Genomic DNA, 26,217 nt, shown 5'->3' on the forward strand with positions numbered 1-26,217 from the left:
TGACCAAACTACAGACACTTGTGGCCATTAAACTGTAAGTTTAATTGTTGGTGCTCCAAAAGAAGAGCTTTCTTCCTCCTATTTAGCGGCCTGCAGAGAACTTGGAAAAGTAAATCATTCTACGATCACCAGATTTGTGAATGAGGGTATTAGAAAAATGTTTACAGAATATTCTGCATATGAAAGGATGTTTGTGTTTATTTCACATGCTGCTCCCTATGTGACCAAAGCAGGAAAAGCCCTCTGACTATTTTATCCCAATTTGATTCATGCCCGATTCATGCCTTAACCTTGGGCTATTGTGCCATTGCTGCCATGTATTCCATTGTCAATGTTTTCTCGTTAAGGTGGCTTCAGTTTATTTGGTTAGCTTTCTCAGTTTGTTTTCTGAATTGTAAGCAACAATGTGTCGAATGTTGTAAAAATTACAACACGCGCCTGCTGGTATTACAGTTGGAAGCTTTGTTCGAGCTGTCAATGTCCAGAGGAAAGTGTACTAAAAGTTAATTATACCTGCTCATTGTTTTTTTAGTTTTTATAGATGCATGTTAAATGTTACTTTGATACACTGACATCTGAATGTATTTATTCAGTTCAGTTCTTTGATGTTTTGTTCCAATTCAAAGGGTGTATTAGATGAAGAAATTCGCAAACTGCTTGAAGAAGGTGATGATAAAGTCTATCCAGACTCTTCAGACTTGGAGAAAAGTAAAGTAGATTTGAGTGATGAAGACGCTGAATAGAACAATGCCAGTGAATCTGAACTTGAAGGTGAGGATGGTGATGATCCAAAGAGACAGCAGATGTATGAGTATTCTCTATTGAAAATAGTTTCACATTGGTGTAAAAGCAAGTGTGCTAAAACATCAAAAACCAACAGAAAAAACATTGTGCAAATTCCACCAGATCCAAAGAGAAATGTGATGGGTATGACTGATAAAGTTAGTGCTTTTTTGAAAGTAATTGACCTTGACTTTATTGATGAAATCATAAACTATACCAATACCTATATAAATAAACAGTGAGATACACATCAATTCTCACACAAAATAGGCAATAAAGTGACGAAATAATGGCTGTGTTCAGGATTTTTTTAAGAAGAAGAAAATGCCTTCATGCTAATGTACTGGAACTCTGGGCAGCAGACAGAACAGGAACGCTACTACTTAGGACTGCAGTGCATTACAATATTAGGTTTCTGTTTTTTCTAAGCTGTATGCAATTTGTTGATATGGGAATGAGGAGTGGCGGGAGAAAAACTGATAAGTTAGCTGCAATTAGTACAGTATTGGATCTTTTTGCTGCTAACTGTCAATATTCTTACAGCCTGGTCAATTCACCACGATAGATGAAATGCTTCACCCCTCCGGAGACTGCTGTAGATAGATTCAGTACATACCAGCTAAATATGGGACAAAAAGGTTTTCTCTGTGTGATGCAAAAACGTTTTATTGAAGTAATCTGGAGGTTTATTGCAGCATGCAACCAAAGGACAATATCAGGTGTCTAATACTCCTAAGGACATAGTGAAAATATATGTGGTGCCTATAGAAAATTCTAACAGGAACCTTACAGATGAAAATTGGTACAATAGCTACCTCCTTTCTGAATATTTGCTGCAGAAGATTATCACTTGCATTGGTACAATGGAACAGACGTGAAATTCTTCCAGAATTTCTCCCAACCAAAACAAAAGAAACTGGAAGTGCAATGTTTGGATTTCAGTAGGATGAGAACTTAGTTTCATTTGCTCCTTATGAAAACTGTGATATCACCTTTTGTCTGCTGTGCATGACATGGTGACAGTGGATGAAGAAACACACAAACCTAAAGACATAATTGAGTACAATATGACAAACGGTGGAGTTGATGTTGTAGCTGAAATGTGTACCTGATACTCCATTTTAAGAATTGCAAGGAGATGGCCATTGGTTTCGTTTTTATTTTTCTGAATATTGCTGTAATTACTTCACAAACAAATTGTCTGTGAAAGGTGTAATGAAAGTGAACATATGTCAAAAAAACTGGCTAAATTGTTATTTAAAGAATTAAAAGAGCAAAAGTTTTCATTATCAATGTTGAAGATAGTGAATATGAACTGTTCTTTTTCAGTAAATATAATAATTTGTTTAAGACAAGTTTGTTTTTACTGACAAATGACCATGTTGTAAATTATATAATGTGCACCTGCTCATGTGATGACAGTAAGTGCTCCTGCCAGAGGGTTAACATTGAACTCTGATTTGACAACTGACTACACTGTCATTGTCTTACTTTGATAATTCCATTTGTTTCCCTGTCTTCACACCCTTTTTTTAAAAAAAAATATGGCTTCAGAAAGTCTAATATAGTCAGTAAAATGCCTGTTCTCTTATATTTTAGTCCATTGATGAGTTGCCTTTTCCTGGCATTTTCAGTTTAATTGCTGCTCTTCTGGAACCATAAGGAGCAATAAAAAGGTCTCCATTTGAGGACTTTGGTGCAGCATATGTGCAGTGAGGTATGACTCTGACATGCAGGCAAGGGATTGATGTGGCATTCGTGTCTTTCTGAAGTGCATACAGTAAATGCGGAAATGTGAACTATGGCAACATTATTACCAAATGTGTCCAACAGGATCAGTGTACTGATATTCTTTTCTTGGCTGCCAAAGGATAAACACTGGTAGACTTCCACTGGAGCATGAAGAATGTGTATGGGGAAACACATCTGTCAAAAACTACCATTGTGGAATGGCGCACCGAAGAGTACTGGTGATTCATAGTAATGTGTGTCCCCATATCACAAATGTTGTAACACAGAAGTTATGCCAACTCATGTGGAAGACGCTCAAACATCCATCATGTAGCCCTAATCTTCTCACAGGCTGTTAACATGCCTGTGGCCTCTTACATAATGCCTTGAAGGGTCAGTGATTCCTGTTGGATGAGGATATGCAGCACACAGTTATGAACTTTTTCATGCAACAAGACATGACATTTCACTAAATGACTGTCTTCAACCTGGTGCATCAATGGGATGATTGCCTCAGTGCTCATAGGGATTTTGCCTTATTGGCATACCAATTCTGCACGGTATGCCCTCGAACAGAAACTTTTCAGTCGGCTCTTCTATTATTTATTTTGTAGCAGTGGTTGGTCTTGTCCATCATAGGGTTTTCCAGCTATTGGGACAATGTTATTGAATTTACTGATGCCTGGTTACATTGTTTAATTTTTGTGATTAGTCTTTATACTTTGTAGAAATAAATTTTAAACTGATTTTACAGTTACCAACTGGAACAACCACCCTGAGGCCAGTGATGGTATTCATACATGGAGGAGGTTTTGTAAATGGAGCAGGAATAACGTATGGTCCTGACTACTTTGTGGAAGCTGGAGTTGTTGCTGTGACTATTAATTATCGCCTGGGTCCATTAGGTATGTGAACCAAACTCAGGTATTTCACCTATGTCACACTTAATGATAATTGATTTATGAGTATACCCTTCTGTTCAATATCTTTTAGTATGATCAGGAAGTACATTTGCTTTATTCGTTACGGGGGCATAACTTGATATAATGCTGAAAGTGAATTTTTCTGTCAGACCTCTTGGTCAATTATTTACTTTTTAGCATACAGCATCACTGAGAATTACAAGTAGACATTTTAGCAGTTTTTTGTCATCTTTCTGCTTTAGTTTGTCCAATATTTAACCATAAAATGGCTTCAACATCAGGAAGACACTAACTGTCTATCACCTTCAGTGGACTAATGCTTGGAAAGAAAAAGAGAGACGGAGAGAGGGTAAGAGAGAGAGAGAGAGAGAGAGAGAGAGAGAGAGAGAGAGGTAAAAACAGAAAGAGAATATGTCTGACAAGCATTTATTGTGTTCACAAATTGATAGTTCAATAGGAAGTTGATTATCACATAGTATGTAATTATGGTTGTCACTCCATTACTGTATGCAGCCAGAGTCATGTCCACAAAAATTTACACCTACAATTATATGAATATACTGTAAACTACTCTGGGTGCATGGCAGAGGGTAGTTAGCATTGTACCACACATAATGCTTTCTTTCTGTTCCAACCGCATATGGAATGTAGGAAGAATGGCTGCTTCAAGGCCATTTGCAGTATTCTATGACAAGACACATAATTGGTTTCAGTTCCCTTTGTAGATTGCTTGCATTTTCCTGTCTCCTGCAACAAAATTGAAGTCTACCACACTAAGAAATGAAGACTGCGTATTTGTCTTGGTAAATAAGAAACTCCAAGCCCCTGAGATGGAAACTGAAGAAGCATGTGAGATTGTTTGGGAAACACTCAATATCAGGAATGAGCATAACATTATATTTGGATTCTTCTACTCACCAACAGACTCACCTCCTGAAGTAACCAGCAACTTTAGAGAAAACCTCATTTCACTGGTACAGGAGGATTATAATTAAAGTTAAACTTTCAAACTGCTGTAGAAATAGCAACACTGATCAGAATGATGTCAAATTGCAACAGAATATTATCAGAAAAGGGAGAAAACGTATGGCAGAAGAAAGATAAATAGTTACAAAATGTAGCAATAGATGGCACTGTAAGCATCATAATTTAACAGTGGTCAACTACAAATGACAAATGAATCATACAACAATGCCTAAGTTGTATGTCTGACATTAAACAAACTGTACTGCTCAGTGCACATGGGTGTACAGGTGTGATGCTATCAGTTACATAAGCCCATCCACCATGACAACATCGTTTCACGTCAGAAGGAAAAAATCGGTTTCTAATTGTCCTGAGGCTAAAAACCACATAAAAAGATGACTGTCAAAATGAAATCGGATTATTAATTTCTATATGACTGGTGCAAAACATGTTCAATATGCTGTCCACTGTTTTCTGCAACAAGTTGAAATTGAGAAACAGCATGTTCCACAAATTATTGAAGTGTTTCCGGGGTCATGTTCAGAATGTGTTGTGCAATGCGTGCCTTCAATGTAGCTAAGTTTGCAGTTGGAACACTGAACACAACATCTTTCAGATAGCCCCACAGCCAGAAGTCACACACATTAAGATCAGGTGATCAGGATGGCCAGGCTGTAGGGAAATGATGACTGATAATTCTAGCATTTCTGAAATGATGCCTCAGCAGCTGCTTAACTGGATTTGCAATGTACAGAGGTGCACCTTCTTGCAGAAAATGACCACATCCATGCTGTCGGAGAGGTGGAATGTCATGGTTGTGCAAAAGATGCTCACAGTGCTTACCAATAACGGTATAGGTAACAGAACTGGAAGCACCTGTCTTTTCGAAAAAATGTCCCTATGATAGATGATGCCATAAACCCGCACCACACAGTGACCTTCTCAGGATGAAGTGATACTGGTTGATTTACGAGTGGATTTTCCATGGCCCATATTTGACTATTCTGTGTATTGACGTATCCTGTCAGATGGAAGTGGGCTTCGTCTGTCCACAAACTCTTCCACAGCCAATCATTGTCCACTTCCGTGCAAGCAAGAAATTCTAAAGCAAAGATCTCTCTTGCTGGCAGGTCAACAGGAAGCAACTCGTGCACATGGTTAATTTTGAACGGATAGCAAAGAAGGAAGTTTTGTAGGATTTTACGCACCATTCTGATGGGTATGTCCAGTGTTCTGGCAATTCTCCGTGCACTATACGTTTGCACACCACCACTTGTCTCCCCCTGCACTGCTGTGGCCACTGCTTCCACTGACATCAAATCAATATATTTCCTCCCTCTACCAGGTTGCATATCAAAAGAACCTGTCTTTTTGAATTTCTGAATCATTTTCTCCAGACCAATGACAGTCGTCAGACCAATGACTTTTTTTAAACCTTTCAGCATCAGGAAATTCTGTAGAGCAACGTGTGCGCAGTCATCATACTTGTGATACAGCTTTACAAGCAGAACATGATCCTACATAGAGATAGTAATGGCGAATGTCACAGACGCAAAAGGAGAAAAAGCTGTGTATTTATACCAATTTTAATGGGTCATGCACATGACAGGTGTTTTCATTTATGTACTCGGACACATACAGCACCTTCTATTGATCAATTTTCACACTATTTTTTTTTCTTCTGCCATACATTTTCCCCCTATTCCTATAATATTCCATTGCAATTTGATGTCATTCTGACCAGCGGTGTTATTTCTACAGCATTTTGAAAGTTTAACTTTAATTATAATCACCCTGTGTGTAAGTCCCTCAGTCATACTGTAATTACAGGATGAGAATTTAATCATAAAGCAGTCAGGTGGGATCAATACGGTTTTGTTAGTGTTGGGCTTGATGAGATATCCTACAAAACATTACAAAATGCCTTTTATGAAGACTACCTAAAACAGGTAGTTGAAACCCCACTCATGTGTTTAATTTAAAGACAATGAATAGATCTGACCTCTTTGAGGGAGTCCAAATTGAAACTAGTATTAATAACCATGAGGCAATTGTAGTTACTGTGATTACCAAGATACAAAGGGTAACTTAAGTAAGCAGAAAGATTTATATGTTCAATAAAACAGATAAAGAAGCAGTAGTGTCCTATCTCAATGAGAAATTTGAAACTTTTAGCTCAAGACAGGAGCTGGAGTATAAAAGAACTGCTGACCATGTACTGGATAGATATGTTCATGTGGGAAGGGATCCACCTTGGTGTATAGTGACTATAAAGAAACAGAGACTACTGCACAGTTGGTGTAAAACAAAGAATAGGGGTATTGACAGAAAAATTCTTCATGCACTGTGTTTCTCTGCCAACCGACAAAATTTGAAGCTTTCAATGGCAACCATAGCAGAATGTTATTGAAAGATCTTTCACAAAACCTGAAGAAATCATGCTCATAAATAAAGGCTGTCAGTGGCACAGAGGTTAGTGTCCCGACACTTGTGGATGAGACAAGAATTGGAATTGAGTGTAGCAAAGCAAAGTCAGCAATGATGAACTCCATTTTCAAATGTTCCTTTACAAAGAAAACACAAGATTATTGTCTGAATTTAATTCTCATGCCATTGCAGAGATGACTGACATAGATATTCAACAATGGAAACTCCAAGAAGGAATATCAACAATTTAGGAAAAGACAGATTGCTACATACCAAAAAGATGACGCATCAAGTTGCAGACAGGCACAAATAAAAGACAGTCTTATAAATCTTTCAGCCACTGTCTTCATCAGTAAAGACACACACACACACGCACGCACGCACGCACGCACGCACACACACACACACACACACACACACACGCACACACACACACACACACACACCTCTCACCCACATACATGACTGCCAACTCCAGCATCTCAAGCTGGAATGCAAAGTCATGTGGGATGCAAGCAGCAATCTGACAAGGCCCATAATCTAGCCTCCCATGTCAAAGACACCAGCCACTTCCGTCACCAACTCCCCACCATTCCCACCCCTTTAACTCCTGGATTCCTACTTGTCACTGTTGACGCCACTTCCCAATACACCAACATCCCTCATGCCCATGGACTTACTGCTATTGAACACTACCTTTCCCAATGTCCTTCAGACACCAAACCCACTACTTCATTCCTCATACACCTTACTAACTTTATCCTAACCCACAACTACTTCTCATTTGACAGGATGATATATAAACAAATCCATGGGACAGCTGTAGGCACCCACATGGCACCCTCCTATGCCATCCTTTATATGGGACATTTATAGGAGACCTTCCTAACCTCGAAAACCACCAAATCCCTAGTTTGGTTCAGGTTCGTTGATGATATCTTCATGATCTGGACCCAGGGCCAAGACACCATCTCTTCATTCCTTCACATCCTCAACACCTTCTCTCTCAACCACTTCACGTGATCCTCCTCAACACAATGTGCCACTTTCCTAGATGTTGACTTTCTCCTCTCTGATTGCTCCATCCACAGCTCTTTCCATATTAAACAAACCAACCACCAACAGTACCTGCGTTTTGACAGCTTTCATCCCTTTCACATCAATAAATCCCTCCCATGTAGCATGGCTACTCAGAGACAGCGTATCTGCAATGACAAAAATTCCCTTGTGCATTATGTGAGGGTTTCACCAAGGCTTTCACAGATTGGCACATCCCCCCAGACCTAGTCAACAAACAGATCCCCATGCCATTTTCCCCCACAACCCCAATCATCCCACCACTCCTAAAAACCAGCCACAAATGAGTGTCCTCTTCCTCACTCAGTACCACCCCAGACAGGAATAACTGAACCACATCCTCCACCAGGGCTTTGATTACGTATCATCGTGGTCTGGAATGAGGAACATCCTGTCCGAGATACTGTCCACACACCCTCCACACAGCAGTGTCCACCCCCTCTGTCCTATCATCTCCTCCCCATTCTCGTCTCCCACTCTGCTTATCTGCAGCACTCTGCCAACACATCCACCTGTTTTTCCCCACTCCTTTCCCCACATCCATGCCCACAACCTCATCATGCTCCACCTGTTGCCAATCTTGTCCCTGCACACTTCAGCAAACAGCATTCATCTCTCTCCTGATCTGTGCATTACTATCCCTTCCCCTCTCCACCACATCTAGATTGCTGCTTCCATCCCATGTGACATGGTATTCTGGCCTTAGGTGCTGAAGTTGGTGGTCATTTGTGCAAGAGGTTTGCTTGCTTGTGTATGGGTGTGAATGTTGTGTGTGTGCCTCTTCTTACCACTGAAGGCTGTGCCCAAAAGCTTTATGTGAGCGTCTTTTAATCATGCATGTCTGCAACTTGATCTATCTTCTTTACGGTAAGTAGCAATCAGTTTTTTCCTGTATTGTTGACACAGATATTACCTTTAGTAGCATTGAGATCAAATGAAATCATAAGAACTGAACAATGCTCCAGGGCCTGTTGGAATCAATATCCCTCTTCTTTACACGTAGACTGTTCCAGATGAGTGTCTTAAACTTGAGCCTACTCTTCATTACTATTAAATTGTGATCAAGTCTATATCTGTTCCTGGGTATGCCTTACAATCGATTATCTGGTTCCTGAATCTCTGTCTGACAATGATATAATCCAGCTGGAATATTTCCGTATCTCCAGACCTTTCCAAGTATACTTCATCCTCTTATGAGTTTTGGACAGTGTATTCACTGTTAGTACAAGTGCTGTTCAATAAAGAATGATGATAATTTTTATCACTGAATTTTTCCTATACCTCACTCTCTGCCCTATGTCCCTATTCATAATGAATCCTACTGCAGTTATACAATTTTCTGATGATGTTGATATTACCATATATTCATTTGACCAGAAATTCTCTTCTTCTCTCATTTCAACTTCACTGGCCCCACTACATTTAGACTGAACCTTGGCATTTTCCTTTTCAGATTTTCTAGTTTCTCTACCATGTTCAAATGTCTGGCTTCTCATGCTCTGAATTTTAGTATGCATCCTTTGGGTTGTTTATACAATCTTTTTCTCATGGTTACCTTCCCCTTGGCAGCCCCACCCCCTCATTGTTTCTAATGCAGTAGCAATGTCTTTATCATTGCAGATTATTCTGTTTTTAAGGACAATATCCCACCCCAAAGGCAATAGGTTGTTCTAAAACTCTGTCTGTGATTCTGCCTCTTTGACAAGGCCATGGACAGAATGAGGGTGAATCCTTATAACAGGAGTCTCCAGTCACTGATACTGATGATTTGTATTCAAAATTTAAGCACTGGCTGTGTTCAAACCCATGACCAAGGATGTTTAGGTTAGTAGTCAAAGACACTTCTGCTAGACCATGGTTTCATCACAATGACATACAAGCACAACCAACATTTTAAAATGAGCCCAAGAAGTAAGAAACGAGTAATTTCTTAAATGTAAATTCAGATTATAAATTAAATTCATGAATAGGAATTCATAAAAATTGCCTTATCTGTCTAGTTACAGATTGCTGTAGGATTTAGATAACTTGATAGAAACAAACACAGAAAAATAATATAGCTCTAACTTTTTAACATATGGGACAAAACAAGTGAAGATATAACATTAGGTACAGGAAAGAATGAGTAGTAGGAGGAAAAAGCTACTCAGGCCATTTGATGGAGAAACAAACAACATACAATGAAGTTTTCCATTCTTTGTGGAAAAAGTATACTGATCAGCAAATATTTTCCTGAGTGTGTAGACCTGCCACATTTGACACCATGACATAACAGACAGTTGTTACTATGCCTTCTTGTTGCTTAAAAACTCATATTTTTGAGTGTAAATACTAAACATTATTTTACATAAAATGTAGTATGCCGGGACTGTGGAGCTATTATGTGATCTTTGAACTAGGTAGGGCTTATATGTGAAGTGTTCATATCTTGCTAAAATACTACCACCTGTTTCTTCATATGTTGCAGGTTTCTTGAGCACAGAAGATCTTGTAGTACCAGGCAACATGGGAATGAAGGATCAAGTGCAAGCTTTACGATGGGTACAACAGAACATTGCTGTGTTTGGAGGAGATCCTAATAGTGTCACCATTTTTGGACAAAGTGCTGGTGGTGCTTCTGTCCATTACCTTGTGCTCTCACCATTAGCAAAAGGTATCAAATAGTGGATAGATGTATTCACAAGTCCTTAACACCTGTAGCTCAATTATCCATCCACAATTATCTATTGTTGTAAAGCTTCCTGGTAATATTAATTGTGTGCAGAGATATATGTAAAATATGAGAAAGGTCTACTTACTTGTGAACACATCTGACATTTATTACCAGGTTTGTTTCACAAAGCAATAGCTGAAAGTGGGGCTGCACTCAACCCTTGGGCATTTGCTAGAAACACAAGAGACAGAGCTTATCGACTAGCCCAAAGTTTTGGTTATTCTGGTGCAAACAACACTACAGACATAGTACAATTCTTGTTAACTGTGGATGCTTACCAACTTGTCTCAAATCCATATGCTGCTCTGCCTATGGAGGTAAGTTTCTACTTCCTTTCTCTAGCTTAGCCGACATTGTTTAGTATACTGGATTATTCAGTCATAATTCCTGCTCATTAAAATTGCACTCAGAAAGACCATGGTTAAGTAACTATCAACAACAGTGCTTGTGATCATGCAGAATTTTACATATGGCAAGAGTCTATCATTTAATTTCCCTAATCAATCATTTATCATCATTTTCAATTATTAAATTATGAAATTTAAGAATGAATTACTGTTTCCAAACAGGACATCATGGGTATCTTTCAAATGGTATTTGTGCCCAGTGTTGAACCACAACATGATGGAGCATTTCTAACAGGAGAACCAACAGTGCTTCTGTCTCAGGGTGCATATAATGATGTTCCTTACATGACTGGTGGAACATCTGCAGAGTGCTTGTTTTTTGTTGCACGTAAGCAATAAACACTGAAAATTATTTACCAACTATAAATCATACTTATCTCCCTCAACCCCACCTCTTTTTCCTCTTCTTCTTCCCTCGTGGATTAGGCCATTGTCCTGTTCTGACTGGTCAACTGCTGCCTACAAGACAGTATGAGGAGTGATCTATGACCGTGGGATGTGTGATCAGCATAGTGCCAATCCCTACAGCTGCTATTGCCGATAGATGACTCCTGATGATGCTGCTGATTCTTTATTCAAACATATCCCCATTTGACCTCGCAAGGACTGAGTGGACCTCTTACCAGATCTTCCTACCCACCTCAGAAAAAAATTCAATGACGTACTGGGAACAGAATCCAGGTCTTCCCTATTGAAGGCAGCAGCTCTGAACATTCAGCTGTTGCAGCATTCATATTCTGTTTTTCTGTTTATTATACATGTTTGTATTATTACACATGTTTGTATTAATCTTTCCCCTTGCCAATGCCTTTTTCCCCTTTTATAAACATTTTTACTTCTTCTCCTAACCCATCCTACTATCATCTCTGAATGAAACCTCATTCATGGATTACTGATATACTATTTTTACTCTGTTATTCTCTTTCAGCTATTTTTTTTCATATTTGCCTTTACTTTGCTTTTATACAAGCTGGGACTCTCTTAGACTCGATTCTGAAGCTACAGCTATGTTCCTACTCTGCAAACCTCTGTGACATGGATGGCAGAAAGGGTACTTTCCACTGAACCATGCAGTAGGGTTTCTTTCCGTGTTTGAAACACAGGAAGAATGGCTGGTTAACTGCCCCTGTGCATGTTGTAATTAGTCCAGTTTTATTTTTGGAGCCCCTGTAGGACTGACATGGAGTGGGTTGTAGTATATTCTTAGATTCCTCACTTAATTCTTGTTCTTGAAATTTTATAATTTGGCTTTTGTAAGATAGCTGACTTATGTCTTCAAGAGACTACACCCTTCCATGAACCAAACAAACCTGTCATGATTCATGCTTTCCTTTTTGTATAAATTAAACATCTGTCAATAGACTCACAGATTTGAACAGTATTCTAAAACGGGTCGCATAAGTGTTTTGTAAGCAATATCTTTGCATTTTCTGCGACTCCTACAAATGAAATGAAGTGTGTCACATTCTATACCTACAATTCAGTCTCTGTGGTCATTTAGTAGCACATTATTTTATTTTATGAGGTCCGCCTTGATAGCTGCAGGCTCAGTACCACAGATTGCTAAGTGAACAGGCCTGGGATCGATTCCTGGCCAGGTCAGAGATTTTCTCTGTTTGAGGACTGGGTGTTGTGTTGTCCTCAACATTGTTACATCACTACTGATATGCAAGTTGCCTAAGTGGCATCATGCGAGAAAGTCGCAGCAGAGCCGCCACATGACAGAGGGGGGGATTTTATTTTACTAATCGGTTTATTTATCCTCAAAAATTCAGGGCAATGAGGCCTCTCCTACATCTATCCAGGCATTCTACATATTTTACATTATGTTCACATAATGACCATATGGTATAAAAAGAGTTACATTTAATACGGTATACAACCTTAGAAGTAAGTATGACATAAACCATCCCAGAGGGCTTACATCTCTTTGTGGGTACATGGGAAATGAGCATGAGGCCCTTCTTTCTTTTCTGTGGTGCAGTCTTACTCTCTAACTATACCTTTTCTCAGATGTGACCTGTAGGACAGGTTCCCTGTTGGCAAACTAGTCTCTTTGTAAGACATCAGTTATGGTTTTTTCTCACTTTGTTTATTTATTTTACACCACTTTTTTTAGTCAACTCATGTATGGTGTCCACATCAGAGTGTGACCTCTGTATTTTCAAAATGTAATACAGAAGTGGATTCCATGTTGGGAATATTGCCCAATACACAGCACAATAGCCAGTCTGTGTGTAGAGAATCAGGTACCTGTATGGTGGTAGCTTTCTGAGAGAACACATTATTGACAACTGAATAATTACCTTTCCACATATGCTGAGAAGTAGTGGAAAGCCCTCACAAGGATCTCAACCTTCTAAAGTAGTTAAAGAAACGAGGATGAAATCTTGGGAGAAGGCTATCCTAGTGACTCCACACCATTGGGCACAGAACTCATGTTGGTTGATGTTGTTCCATCCCCACCAGTGACAAATAGTGACCCCTGGTGTGTGGTCTGCCTCCTTGACCCCTTCATGTCAAATGTGGACAACATTATGGACAAAATTCAATGCAACTGCAATAGATATTACTGTCACATTCAAGAATTGCAACACCTTTTGTCTTCCCATTCTGCGACATGTTTTGCTCTCCTATAAACATATTTCACTTATGAGAATTCTCCAACTTTTTGAGGTTACTGTGACTGCTGTCAGAACTATACTGGCTCCAAGAGGGCATGTGGAGGGGTCTGTATGCTAATTTGCACAGATATCATCAGTGAGTGGAGTCCTCTCCACATCACAATGGAAACAATAACAGTGTGAGTTGAATCACCCCAGTGATCACCATTTGTGTTATTCCCAGGTGAGAAGGCTGCCTTAATCTGATAACTCTCCCTCCATCCTCCCCTTTTCTCCTGTTAACAGATTTCAATGTACACCACCACTGTAGGAGAATACCACATCGCCTGGTAGGGGCCTCCTGGTTGACAAACTTCTTTCCAATTTGGACCTGTGCCTCCTCAATGATGGTGCCCAAGAAGAAGAAGAAGAAATGCTCCCAACTGCACATTTTTGATTATCAACATTACAGTCACTTTCCCAAATCTCATGGCTTTGCTACAGGATTGCTAGATAATGACCTTTGTGGCAGTGATCACTGGATGTTGTACATATCCACTGCCACTTTCATCCCTTGTCTGTTGCACTGAATCAATAACAATAAGTGACAGTGTTGGACACATATCCACTGTGGACACCACACCTCTAGAACTGCTAGTCCCCTTTCTACAAGCCTCCTTTACTTGCAGCCAGGGTAATGGCGGACCAAAGATATTGCAACAGACATTCAGGACATTACTGAGTTCTGGAATATCTCAAGTGACATGTTTCACTGACAACCCTCATCACTTTTAATTGGCTCTGTGCAAAAGTTTGGTACCTGATTACATGTAGTAGGAAGGAATGCTGAGAATGCTATGTTTCCTCCTTGGGAATGTATGCATCATCATAGAGAAGATCCAAAGAAAAGTGGTGCATTTTGTCACAGGGTTATTTGGTAAGAATGATAGTGTTATGGAGATGTTTAGCAAACTCAGTGGCAGACTCTACAAGAGAGGCGCTGTGCATCGTGGTGTAGCTTGCTGTCCAGGTTTCGAGAGGGTGCATTTCTGGATGAGATATCGAACATATTGCTTCCCCCTACTTATACCTCCCGAGGAGATCACAAATGTAAAATTAGAGAGATTCGAGCGCGCATGGAGGCTTTCTGGCAGTCGCGAACCATACGCAACTGGAACAGGAAATGGAGGTAATGACAGTGGCACGTAGAGTGCCCTCCACCACACACCATTGGGTGGCTTGTGGAGTATAAATGTAGATGTAGATGTAGATGTAGATCATCCCAGATGTGGTCCAAGCTCCATAATCTACTGGCTCATGAAAGATCAACAACTATTCTGGGGCTGCTCCTTAATGGTGTTATTTCTGTAGATATGATGGTCCTTACTGAACTCTTCATGACCCATGTTGCAACAGCTTCAGCATCCTCTTTTTATCTGGCTACCTATAAAATGTATAAAAGACAACTTGAAGATCAACTTCCTGATCAACTTGACCAACCCTATCCTTTCTCCTTCATACCCTGAAACATATGATGAACCTTTCTCTGAATGGGAATTACCAAAAGATGTTGTATAGTTAGAACTACAATTAAGGGAAAACAATTTTCTAAATGATATGTAGTTACCAAAATTTGTAGAATGCACAACTCTAGCTCACAGTCATTGATTTCCTGTTAAATACATTTTTTGAAAACTCACAGGCTTACAAAAGTTCTCAGTATTAAACTTTTAATCATTGAGATATATACTGAATCAGGAGCAATTATTTTCTGAATAAGGATACTACTACTAAATTTATAGAAAGCAGATGATGATATAGTATGTATTATATTTTTCATAGTCCTCAGTAACATTTGAAATACACAATATATGACACACCCACAAATTTGATATTATCAGTGAGAGATGTTGGGGGAATCTGCATAAACAGAATGTTCAGCTGTAAGCATTGTTATCTATTTTTATGTGTCTGTTGTCTCTACTCAGACATGTACCTCCTGAAGAAAGTATTGGTCAACCCATCTGTCCCTGTGTGAATTCAATAATTTTCTGATTATACAAATGTTTTGTTTAAAGAAGTTACTTTATTGTTGAATACATTGTTGAAGAGATGCTCGATTTAGTTCCTACAAACGGGAAGTTACTTATGTTGAGTAATATACATAAATATACCATATCATCTGCCTTGGGAGAAATTACAATGAGAATTCCACAATGTCCATTGATAGGGCCATTATTGTTTTATACTTTGTGTTAAGGATATGCCTTGTTATTTAAGTATGGAGGCATGTGCATGATACAAATTTCGTTGTTGACCTGAGTAAATAAATATGAACAGACAAAATAATATGAGATATTTTTGTCAATATTATTAATTTATTTAAGTATTATTAATTTATTTTACATTGATAAAATATCCCTCCTCCAGTTACCATTGTGTAAAAACAGCAAATAATAAGTGAGAAAAATGTTTTAGGCTTTAACTACACACATTGCTGGAAACTTCATACACACACACTCACACACACACACACACACACACACACACACACACACACACATTTGAGTCACCACACAACCAAAGACCAATGTCAATCAAAAGTTACTGACAGTGAATATTAATTACCAACAGTTGAGCAATAACTCTGTTCATCTTTTGTATGACAATGGAGAGAGTGGACTCCAAGCATAAACTATGCAAAAATTTCCATTTCTGTTTATAAACTCACTTGCTAATTTAATCTCAATTGTTTATTTAATAAATTATCCCAATAGCTGGAACTGCATTCCAGAATCTCTAAGTTATATTCCACTGGCAATTCTAAGGCAATGTTCAGAAATAGCTGATTTTCTAGGATGTTATAAGCATGTGTGTCACTTATGCCCATTACACCAATCCTCCTCATACTGATGGTCAGGCCAATATATAACACACCACAACTGCAAGAAATATGATGCACACTTGCCTCAGATAAACCAAGACCTTCCTTTACAGATCCTAATCTTAGCAGTTGGTCAAAAATATACTTCACATCATGTTTTCACAGAATGTAACCAGTCATGTTGCACATGCTACCTGCATATGATAAAAATGCCATGAACTTTGGTGCCCCCTCATTATTTTCATTGCTCACCCAATTCATGGTTAGTTGATAGCACAATATGCTTCTGATCTCTCCCTCTCTCACTATAACCATTCTGCAGAAAGATAACCTTCTCCTTTTGGTAGTATGTACAACTTTTTGCTCAACTGATGCGTTCCATCTCACACTGTATATTGTTAATATGATCATTAACTGACTAGCATTTAACCTGTAAGTTGTTTTGTCAGTAATGGATTAAACAAAAGATACAGATTGGTGCTCAGAAGATTTTGCCTATTATTAATATTAAAATTGCTGGTGTCTGGAATCCTTAGTGACATTTTAGTGGACTCATGACCTCAGCAGTTAAGTCCCATAGTGCTCAGAGCCAGACATTTTAGTATAATCCATAAGTAGTCTTTTATCATCTGAACTTTACCCCTCTTTGTTTGTGTAACTAATCTTTCTATAGAGGGTTATTCTGCAAAATGATGATAAACTCCAGGAAATCGCTCCTGAGAAGGTAAGGAACAAAAATGTCACATGGACATACGGACATATGGCTGGAAATGCATCCCAAGGCAGGTACAGCCACTTGAAGTTGGAGATAAAATATCTTTGGAAGTGTAGGTTTCAGTGCTTGAAAGCCCCCATGAGAACATTCCACACAAGTTGGAATGTTGTCTGCACTAGTGCTTTAACTCCACACTACCACATTAGAGAGACAATTAATATTGCCTGAGGTGGTGGCACACTTACACATCGGTGCTAGGGGCATCAACTTCACTCCTGTTGTTGACTCACTCTGGTGTGGGCATGTGTCATATAGTGCGGCACATAGAGACAATGGCCTAGTACATCAACCAGGAACAGATCAATGTGGTCTTTACATAGGGACAGGTAAATGGCAGTAGGCGGGCAGCAGCATGACTGGTCAGGAAAAGTATTCCTGCTGACAGCAACCACACCATAAACTGTTTTGAATAGTGTTTCATCATTTCATGTGGTGGGACCAGCTTCTTTACAAGAATGGGAAATTGTGAAATGTGGGTGCACCCAGTATTTACATAGGCTTGGGGGAATAGATGTTGAACACTGTACAAAGTGATCCAGATATTAGCACCAAGCAGGTGGCCCACCAGCCAGATGACCATGTGAAACATTCTCCATGACAACTGCCATGAAGATTTTGTTGCTGGTTTGGTGTACAAACCATCATGATGCTGGGTTCTCTGTCATGCATCTTGTTCACAGGTGAGGCTATCTTTACAAGTGGCAGTATTGTCAGCCTCCACAACACCCACCTGTGGGCCACAGACAATCCCAAGTGGTATGTTGGAACCAAGCCACCAGCACCAGTTCAGCCTGAATGTGTGGGCAAGGATTATGGAAACTGTCTCATGGGCCAGTCATGCCAGGCAAGGCATATCTGCTCTTCTTGTGAGTAACCCTTTCTCCCATGGTAGATGGAGGCATGTGTGCAGGACATACAGGCACTATACCAATGTAGTAGAAGTTTTCAAAATGGAGCAGAAGAAAACAACTTACTTCAGTGAAACTTTTTTATTTTTCAACATTGTTTCCCTATAAGCTAATGCAATTGGTCCAGTGATGTTCTTATGCCTTGGTCCCATCTCAAAAATTAGATTTCTGCAGGCCTCCAAAGTACTGTCAACTTCTGTTGTTGGTTCTTTGTTTGAAGAGACTCTCCAGCCACCGAGGAAAATTTGGAGCTTCAGTAAGAAATGGAAGTCTGATGGAGCCAAATTAGGTGAATAATCTGGTTGTGGCAACAGTTCATATCCTAGTCCATATATTTTTCCCATGGCAATGACACTTGTGTGTGGGCACATGTTGTATTATGACTTTCTTCCTTGCCAAATATGACCTTTTTTCACATGTCTTTTTCTGTAGTTGATCCAGGAAGTTAGCATGGTATTTTCCTGTAATTGTCTGGCCAATGAGAACATAATCTATCAGCAGAACCTCTTTTGCATCCAAGAAAATGGCACCATGATTTTTCAGGCCGATTTTATTGCCTTTTATTTTTTATGGTGATAGTGAACGAATGTGCTTCCATTGTTTTGACTACTGTTTTGTCTCTGATCATCCACTATACAGTCCCAACTGGAGCCCATCTGATTTTCATCTGTTTCTAAAACTGGCGCCTTTGAGGGCTTCGCTTTGATAGTGATGAAGTGGTGCAAACAGAGGTGAAGTTGTGGCCCCATCCACAAAGTCAAACATTCTGCAGTTACAGTGTGAACAAACTGGGATATCACTGGAAGAAATCTGTTCATTTCCAGGGTGATCATGATATGTAGATATGAAGATAAAGATGTAGAATATTAATAAAGTTTGTTAAGAGTTTTCACATAAAAAAACTCGAGGGATTACTTTTCAGCACCTCATAGTAGATAATTTTCTTATATCCAGTTGTACTTATAGTGTGGTATACCCATTCAGATAACATCCCTATAGCTTCAGAAATTTTTGCACTTTCAGTCAGTGATTTTCCATGACAATTTTATGCACTTTTTCAATAATTTGTGGAGTAGTGACACATTTTGGCTAACTACTATGTGGATCATCATCTAAGCTGTTCTGGTCAAATTTAAACTTGTTGTCCACTTGCCAGCAGTTGAATATAGAGGAGCAGAGCCCTCTAGTGTGTTCTGAAAATTGACATGAATTTCCTTTGCTTTCATACTGCATGTTTGTTTACGAAATACTTAATCACTGCTTGCATCTCAGTTTTTCCATCTTCACAAATCACTCCACTGGAACGGCAATAGAGATGTCCATGTGACATATATCTACCCAGAGTACTGATACCCCATGTGTTTACTCATGAAGGATGACCTGTTATTAAGTATGAATGTCATTGTTCTAGCACTGACATCTAGTGGTGATTCCATGAACTTTTCATACTTCCCTCATACACCAGTTGCTGCTGCGTCATGTTGACACAAACTTAGAGACCCATAATGGCTGCTTCAGAGACTCTGCCTAATGGTGGTCTCATCACAGTATGTCACATACTGCCTTGTATTGTACAGGCATGATGAATTAACAAATACCCTCTACCAAAGACATCCACATTTCTGGCCATGTGTCCTATGACCTTTTGTTGCTCCTTATCGTCTCAGGGAGTGTTTCATGCAGTTTCTCCCCATTTAGCAAAATCACTGTGTATAAGCTAGCATTTTGTTAGCTTTTGTGAGTATACGGCTGGCTATTGAAACTGTTTTTTTGAAATTGTGTTGCATTCTCCTGTGTTGTTGGCAAAGTAAATAGGCTTACTTCATGACCTTTTGTCACTTGGCACTGCACTTTTTCAATTTCTCAAAACCGAGGCAGAGTTTCTGCTGCCTATGTTTTGAGAAATTGAAAAAGTGCAGTGCCAAGCGACCATAGGTCATGAAGTAAGCCTATTTACTTTGCCTACAACACAGGAGAATGCACCACAGTTTCAAAACTATGACAATTGTCTAGCACAATAGCTACCAAAATAAACCCACTGAAGATAGCACAAAAGTGCTGGAACATGTATTGGTGAAACAAAACAAGAAAAAAGGTGTCTTGCATAAGGGAGAATTTCTCATCCCATTGTTCACACTGCTACCATATCACATATCTTGTGTCAGGAAAAGGCGTTCCTTGTAGAAAGACAAGAATCAACATGGGCAGTGTGACAGTGTCTGTAGTACTAAGGACTGTCAGCATTGTGACCAGTGTTATGGCTTACCTTGAAGCACTAGCAGAGAGAGGTGTGCCATTAGTAGTGTAACATCAAGCACAGCAGTGGCACCACATATTTTTTCACACAAGTCATGGTTCTGCTTAGAAGTATCATGATGGACATATCAGTGTGTGGAAAATCTGGAGAGAATGGACATGGCCAGATTGATTTGTCATTGTCATACAGGCCCAGTGCCTGGTGTCATGGTATAGGTTGCCGTTAGGTACACAGTGATCACATTTGCTTTACATTACTAGTAATTTTGACAGCAGCAGTATTAAGAAAGGTAGCTGTGCCCTGTTTGCAAGGCCTCCATTATGCTGTCTCTGAACAAGATACACGAGATGACGTGCTTCTCATGCTGTCCTAACATGCCTCAGTACAGAGTGTGTTTGACTGTTGCCAGGACCAGTCCATTCTCCAGATTTCTCACCCAGTCAAAACATTTGTTTGTGCTATACTGAGAGATTGGCACAACTACTAAATGACTACTTCAAGTAGCATGCAATGATGTGCCTGTGTCTGTCATCAAAGCACTGTATAATAATTTCACACCATGTACACCATTCCTTTAACAAATTTAATAATGTATTCTCTCATATGCACTGTATATACAATAAGTAAATTTTCATTAATTTACATCCTTCCTGGTGACTCAGTTTTAATGGTCAGAAATGTACAAAAGTACACAAAACTACCTTCATCTTCATTGTCCTCACAACAGGCAGGCCCTTTTCATCCTGTAGTTTCAATGCCTTGTCATTTCTTTTTAGCCTTTCCAATCCCGGCTCTGTTTTGTCCTTAAGAAAGGTACTAATACTTGAAAAATCTAGGACTGTTTTGTTTACTTTTACCTTTTTTATGTATCTACTAGCAGTACTAAAAATTTTGCCTCTGAAACTTAATTGCTGGCCAGATATTCTGTCTCATAATTTTGTAGAATTTATAAACAGCACTGTCTGAACTGTTTCTTCTTGTTGCTATATAAATAAAAAAACTCAGGGTCAACACAATTTATGGCAAATGAAGTAATGCACAAACCTGCAACCATTTATTGCATTTAGGGAATTTAGTTACATTTTCTACACTTGGCTTGCACATCTTGCCTTTCCAGATGACATCTCTCCATACACCCCTCCGGCACCCATCCTCCTACCCCATGCATCACTGTACTGTAGAAGATTCAGGTGCAAGACCTGTTACATACATCCAACCACTACTGCCTATTCCATCCATAGCACCAACACTTACTACAATATCAGGAACAGAGTCAAGTAACAAAGGAGTCGATCACAGTGCACTACTTTGGATGCGTAGAAAAATCTGTGCAAACTGTCCATAGTGATGAAGGGCTAACTAGAATTTCCTATTGTAGAGAATGAGCTTCAGCAAAATGAGGTTGACTTTGTTGCATCGCAAGTTGTTCTGAGCAAACATTTGTTTTAGGATAGCTTGCTGTATGTAACTTTGGGGCCTGACATCCAGCAGCCTATCTGGGAGACACACATGCATGTGTTACTGCCTGCCGTGGGAAAGCTATTCAGTGTCTCTTACTGAACGTGCACATTCACCACCTATAACAATCTAAATAAAGGATAGTAGTCTGTGTTTAATCACTTTAAAAATTTGTGTGCTGCACTTTGTTATTAATAGAAAGTTAGTGTGAAAATCTCAGCTTTCTGGTGGGCATATTTTAGGAGATATAAAAATTTACTTTAAAGTTAGAAAAATGACACTTAAGAAAGGAAATCCACCTGGGACATTTATGACTTGTTTTTGGTTGTTAATTGAAATACTCACCTGAAGTATCAGGGTATAGAATTATTTAATTGAAATTTAATTTAAAAATTTCAAATACCTTACAATTTTCGTAGTATGAAATCTACACTCATGCTCATAAATTAAGGATAATTGCAGAATGTGGCACTACACAAAACTGGCGCTAGTAGCATAGGCACATAGGGAACACACACAACAGATCTTTAAGATCACGGTATTGGTGATAAGTTGAGAAAACCATCCCGAAACACATGTGCTACAAAATGCCACTGTTTCCTGTGCATGTACCCCAACATCAATATGGGGTATGGTCACCATGCACACGTACACAAGCCGCACAATGGATTGGCATACTTTGGATCAGGTGGTTGAGCAGCTGCTGGGGTATAGCCTCCCATTCTTGCACCAGTGCTTGTTGGAGCTCGTGAAGTGTCCTAGGGGTTTGAAGACATGTAGCAATACGTCGACCAAGAGCATCCCAGATGTGCGCGATAGGATTTAGGTCTGGAGAACAGGCAGGCCACTCCATTCGCCTGATATCTTCTGTTTCAAGGTACTCTTCCACGATGGCTGCTTGGTGGGGCCGTGCATTATCATCTATCACGAGGAAGGTGAGACCCACTGCACCCATGAAAAGGTGGACATACTTGTACAAAATGACATCCTGATATACCTGACCTGTTAAAGTTCCTCTGTCAAAGACCTGCAGGGGTGTATGTGCACCAATCACAATCCCACCCCACACCATCAAACCATGACCTCCTTACAGGTCCCTTTCAAGGACATTAAGGGGTTGGTATCTAGTACCTGTTTCACACCAGATGAAAACCCAGCCAGAATCACTGTTCAGACTATACCTGGACTCATCCGTGAACATAACATGGGACCACTGTTCTAATGACCATGTACTGTGTTCTTGACACCAGGCTTTACTGGCTCTCCTGTGGCCAAGGCTCAGTTGAATGCACCTTGCAGGTCTTTGGGCAAATAAACCATGTCTGTTCAGTCATCTGTAGACTGTGTGTCTGGAGACAACTGTTCCTGTGGCTGCGGTAAGGTCTTGAGTAAGGCTACCTGCAGTACTCTGTGACCGTCTGCGGGCACTGATGGTGAGATAGCAGACTTATTGTTGTGATGTACACTGTGGATGTCCCATACTGTACCACCTGGACAAGTCTCCTGTCTGCTGGAATTGTTGCCATAATCTTGAGATTATACTTTGTGGCTCACGGACAGTCCATGCTACGACCTACTGTGTTTGATCAGCCACCTGTCGTCCTAGTAGTATACCCATCATAACGTCATCAATATGTGTTCTTTAAGCCAGTTTGAAATCACAGTCACCATTAGCATGTCTGAAAACATCTGCACACTCACTTGCTGCACCGTACTCTGACATGCACCAGCGCAGCTCCACATATGTGGACTGCTGCCAGTGCCACCGTGTGACGACCACAGGTCAAATGCACCACATGGTCATACCCCGAGGCGATTTAAACCCACAAACTGCCCACCAGGGCATTGTTTCACCATGTATCAGCATTATCCTTAATTTATGAGCATGAGTGTAGAATAACTTCAGAAAGAGCTATTAAAATCAGTATTTATTTTATTATGTGTTATGTGAACGTATGAGTAAATGAGAGTGTGTATGTGGGACATTCGTCAAATTTCAATATTGCATTATGTACCATCTTAAGTAAAGTGCAAGAGTTAGACAAGCCTGTCGTAGGTAAATGATCCTAGGGGATTTGCCCACTTTGCTGATGACATAGGTCTATGTGTGATTGCTATTGTGATAGAGCAGCCAGAAAGTCAGCCAGAGTAAAATCTGTTTCTAAAGAATATTTCCAGAATTATTGTCTTTTCATTTTCATTTATTAGACATTACTATAACATTTGTATGTCAGGTTGATGCAAATGCGTCTGTGTACAAGGATTGGTGCAGACCAGTTTTGGTGTGAGTATGATCACGAGTGAGTATTCTGATTGGCAGTCAGTATGGCCAGCCAACCAGAATTGAGATGGTTCCTGCACTTTACCTGATAGATATACTGGGAGGGAGGCTGGAAGAAGGAAGTTGCTTGCTAGCTTTGAATGTGGATGGTCATGTTACTAGTGCCAGTAAAAATAATGTGTAAGATGAAGAATTACTTAGTGTTTGAGTTATTGGTGAGCTAAGTCAATAGCAGTTGTTGTTGAGGACTGCTTGGTGAAACTTCAGAGGTTTTGAATAAATCTGTTGGACAGATATTCGCATGTGAAATAGTGGCCCTCATACAATCTGTGTGGCATGTTTCGGTATTCAACTACTGAGGATTTTGGCGAGCAGTTTCTTTTTTAGAAATCCACAAGAAGGACTGAATGTAATAACTCATATTAGTGGTGAAATTAATGACTGTGAAAACATTGTTTGATTTGGGTCAGGTCTGGACAGATTTCTGGCTGCTGTACATGTGAAATGTGTGTATGAATTGTGAACTGGAAGGAAATAGCTAATAGTTTAAGTGTGGATTGAACAGTACCTTTTCTTTGGTTATCAAGGACAAAATAAATATTATTGTGTAGAAATTTTGGACATTATTTTATAGAAGCCAATCCATTTTCTTACTGCCAGATAAAATTGGATGACAGTAATTCTACAGAACTTTCTTTCATAACTAGAGTTGCACAGCCTCAGTAATTGTAGATATTAGGTGATGTTTTTTATCAGTACTGCTTTTACATCATCTTGTAAGTATCTACATTGCTGAGTGAAGGGACATTGAGCAGACACCATTCTGAGGTAGGTGAATTTAATTTGCACCTTGCACAGTGACAACGACGAATAGACATGTGAGAAATTAAACCCTGACCCCCCGTAACTTCAACAGCTGATTCATGATCCATGTCAACTAGATACTCCGACATAAACACTACTTTTTCTGAATGGAAACTCTACCAGTAACATATCACTTTTATTTTTAACTGCCCTAGCCAACAGTTCACTTTTGTTGATCTCTGCCTGCCTCTGCTTCCTAGGTTTCTGTCTCATTCTTATCCTTTTTCCCTATTCCAGCCTTGTACTTCCCTTGGTATGTTTATCTTCCACCTTAAATAACCCATATCTTCCTTTCCTTGTCTCTTTGTCTTACTACATATATGTGCTATTGTCTCTGCATTTCTTCTTGCAGTCTTTAATTCTGCTTCCTGCCTCTCTACATACATGACAGCTACCTCACATAATCACACCATCAACTAGCACACCGGCATTTCTCGTAACTCCCTTCCTCTCCCATTCCTCCCTCTTCCCATCCTATTCAATGATCCTCCCACTCTGTGTAACAAGCATTGCTACTTGCTCCATTTAGGCTGTAGCACTGGCAAAGTGGTGTGTGTGTGTGTGTGTGTGTGTGTGTGTGTGTGTGTGTGTGTGTTTGGAGTGGGGGGGGGGGGGGGGGGCATGTGAACACATGCCCATTTGTGAGTTAGTCTGAAAGAATAAGTTTCTTGTTCTTTGCCATGCCTGCTTGCTGCTCAGTACCTATTCTGTTGTGTGAGCATTGCGCAATCATCGTATGTGTAATTATATTGCATCATGTATTTGATCAATACAGGCTGGGATTGTTTTAGATCTCAGAAAAGAAAATGGCAATCTATAATTTCAAGCTTATTCTTTACTTGTTTTGTACCATTTCCAACCACAACTCAGCCAGCTGTTTGTTGATTTTTCCTCTCTCAGAAAGATAATAGCTTTCTTTCAGAACTGTTCTGCTTAGTGCATGTTCAGCTTGCTTAGTTTACAAAAGAATGATTTCTTTTATTTACAGCACTCTGTTGTAACTTGACATGTGTAACATTGTTATTTACTGAGTTTTCGTGTAAACTGATGAACAACAATAAAAACTTATTTTTATGAGCAATACTGCACGTGATCTGTGTGGTATCATGATGTCACATTGTGTAAACTATAAGCTTTTATCCTTACATGAAACTGTCATT

At 39.5% G+C, this 26,217-nt stretch overlaps 1 protein-coding gene across 4 annotated transcripts in view; it reads left to right on the forward strand.

The window, feature by feature from the left end:
• Positions 1-26,217, forward strand: part of LOC126195115 (esterase FE4-like) — a 193,688-nt gene that overhangs the window by 32,352 nt on the left and 135,119 nt on the right. For all 4 annotated transcript variants that reach the window (XM_049933604.1, XM_049933621.1, XM_049933612.1 and 1 more), the window contains exons 4-7: positions 3,269-3,419; positions 10,375-10,560; positions 10,735-10,937; positions 11,190-11,355. In XM_049933604.1, coding sequence (XP_049789561.1) covers positions 3,269-3,419; positions 10,375-10,560; positions 10,735-10,937; positions 11,190-11,355 — 706 coding nt within the window. The remainder of the gene's footprint in view (positions 1-3,268; positions 3,420-10,374; positions 10,561-10,734; positions 10,938-11,189; positions 11,356-26,217) is intronic.

Source organism: Schistocerca nitens, chromosome 1, assembly GCF_023898315.1.
Source record: "Schistocerca nitens isolate TAMUIC-IGC-003100 chromosome 1, iqSchNite1.1, whole genome shotgun sequence".
NCBI classification, from domain to species: Eukaryota; Metazoa; Arthropoda; class Insecta; order Orthoptera; family Acrididae; genus Schistocerca; species Schistocerca nitens.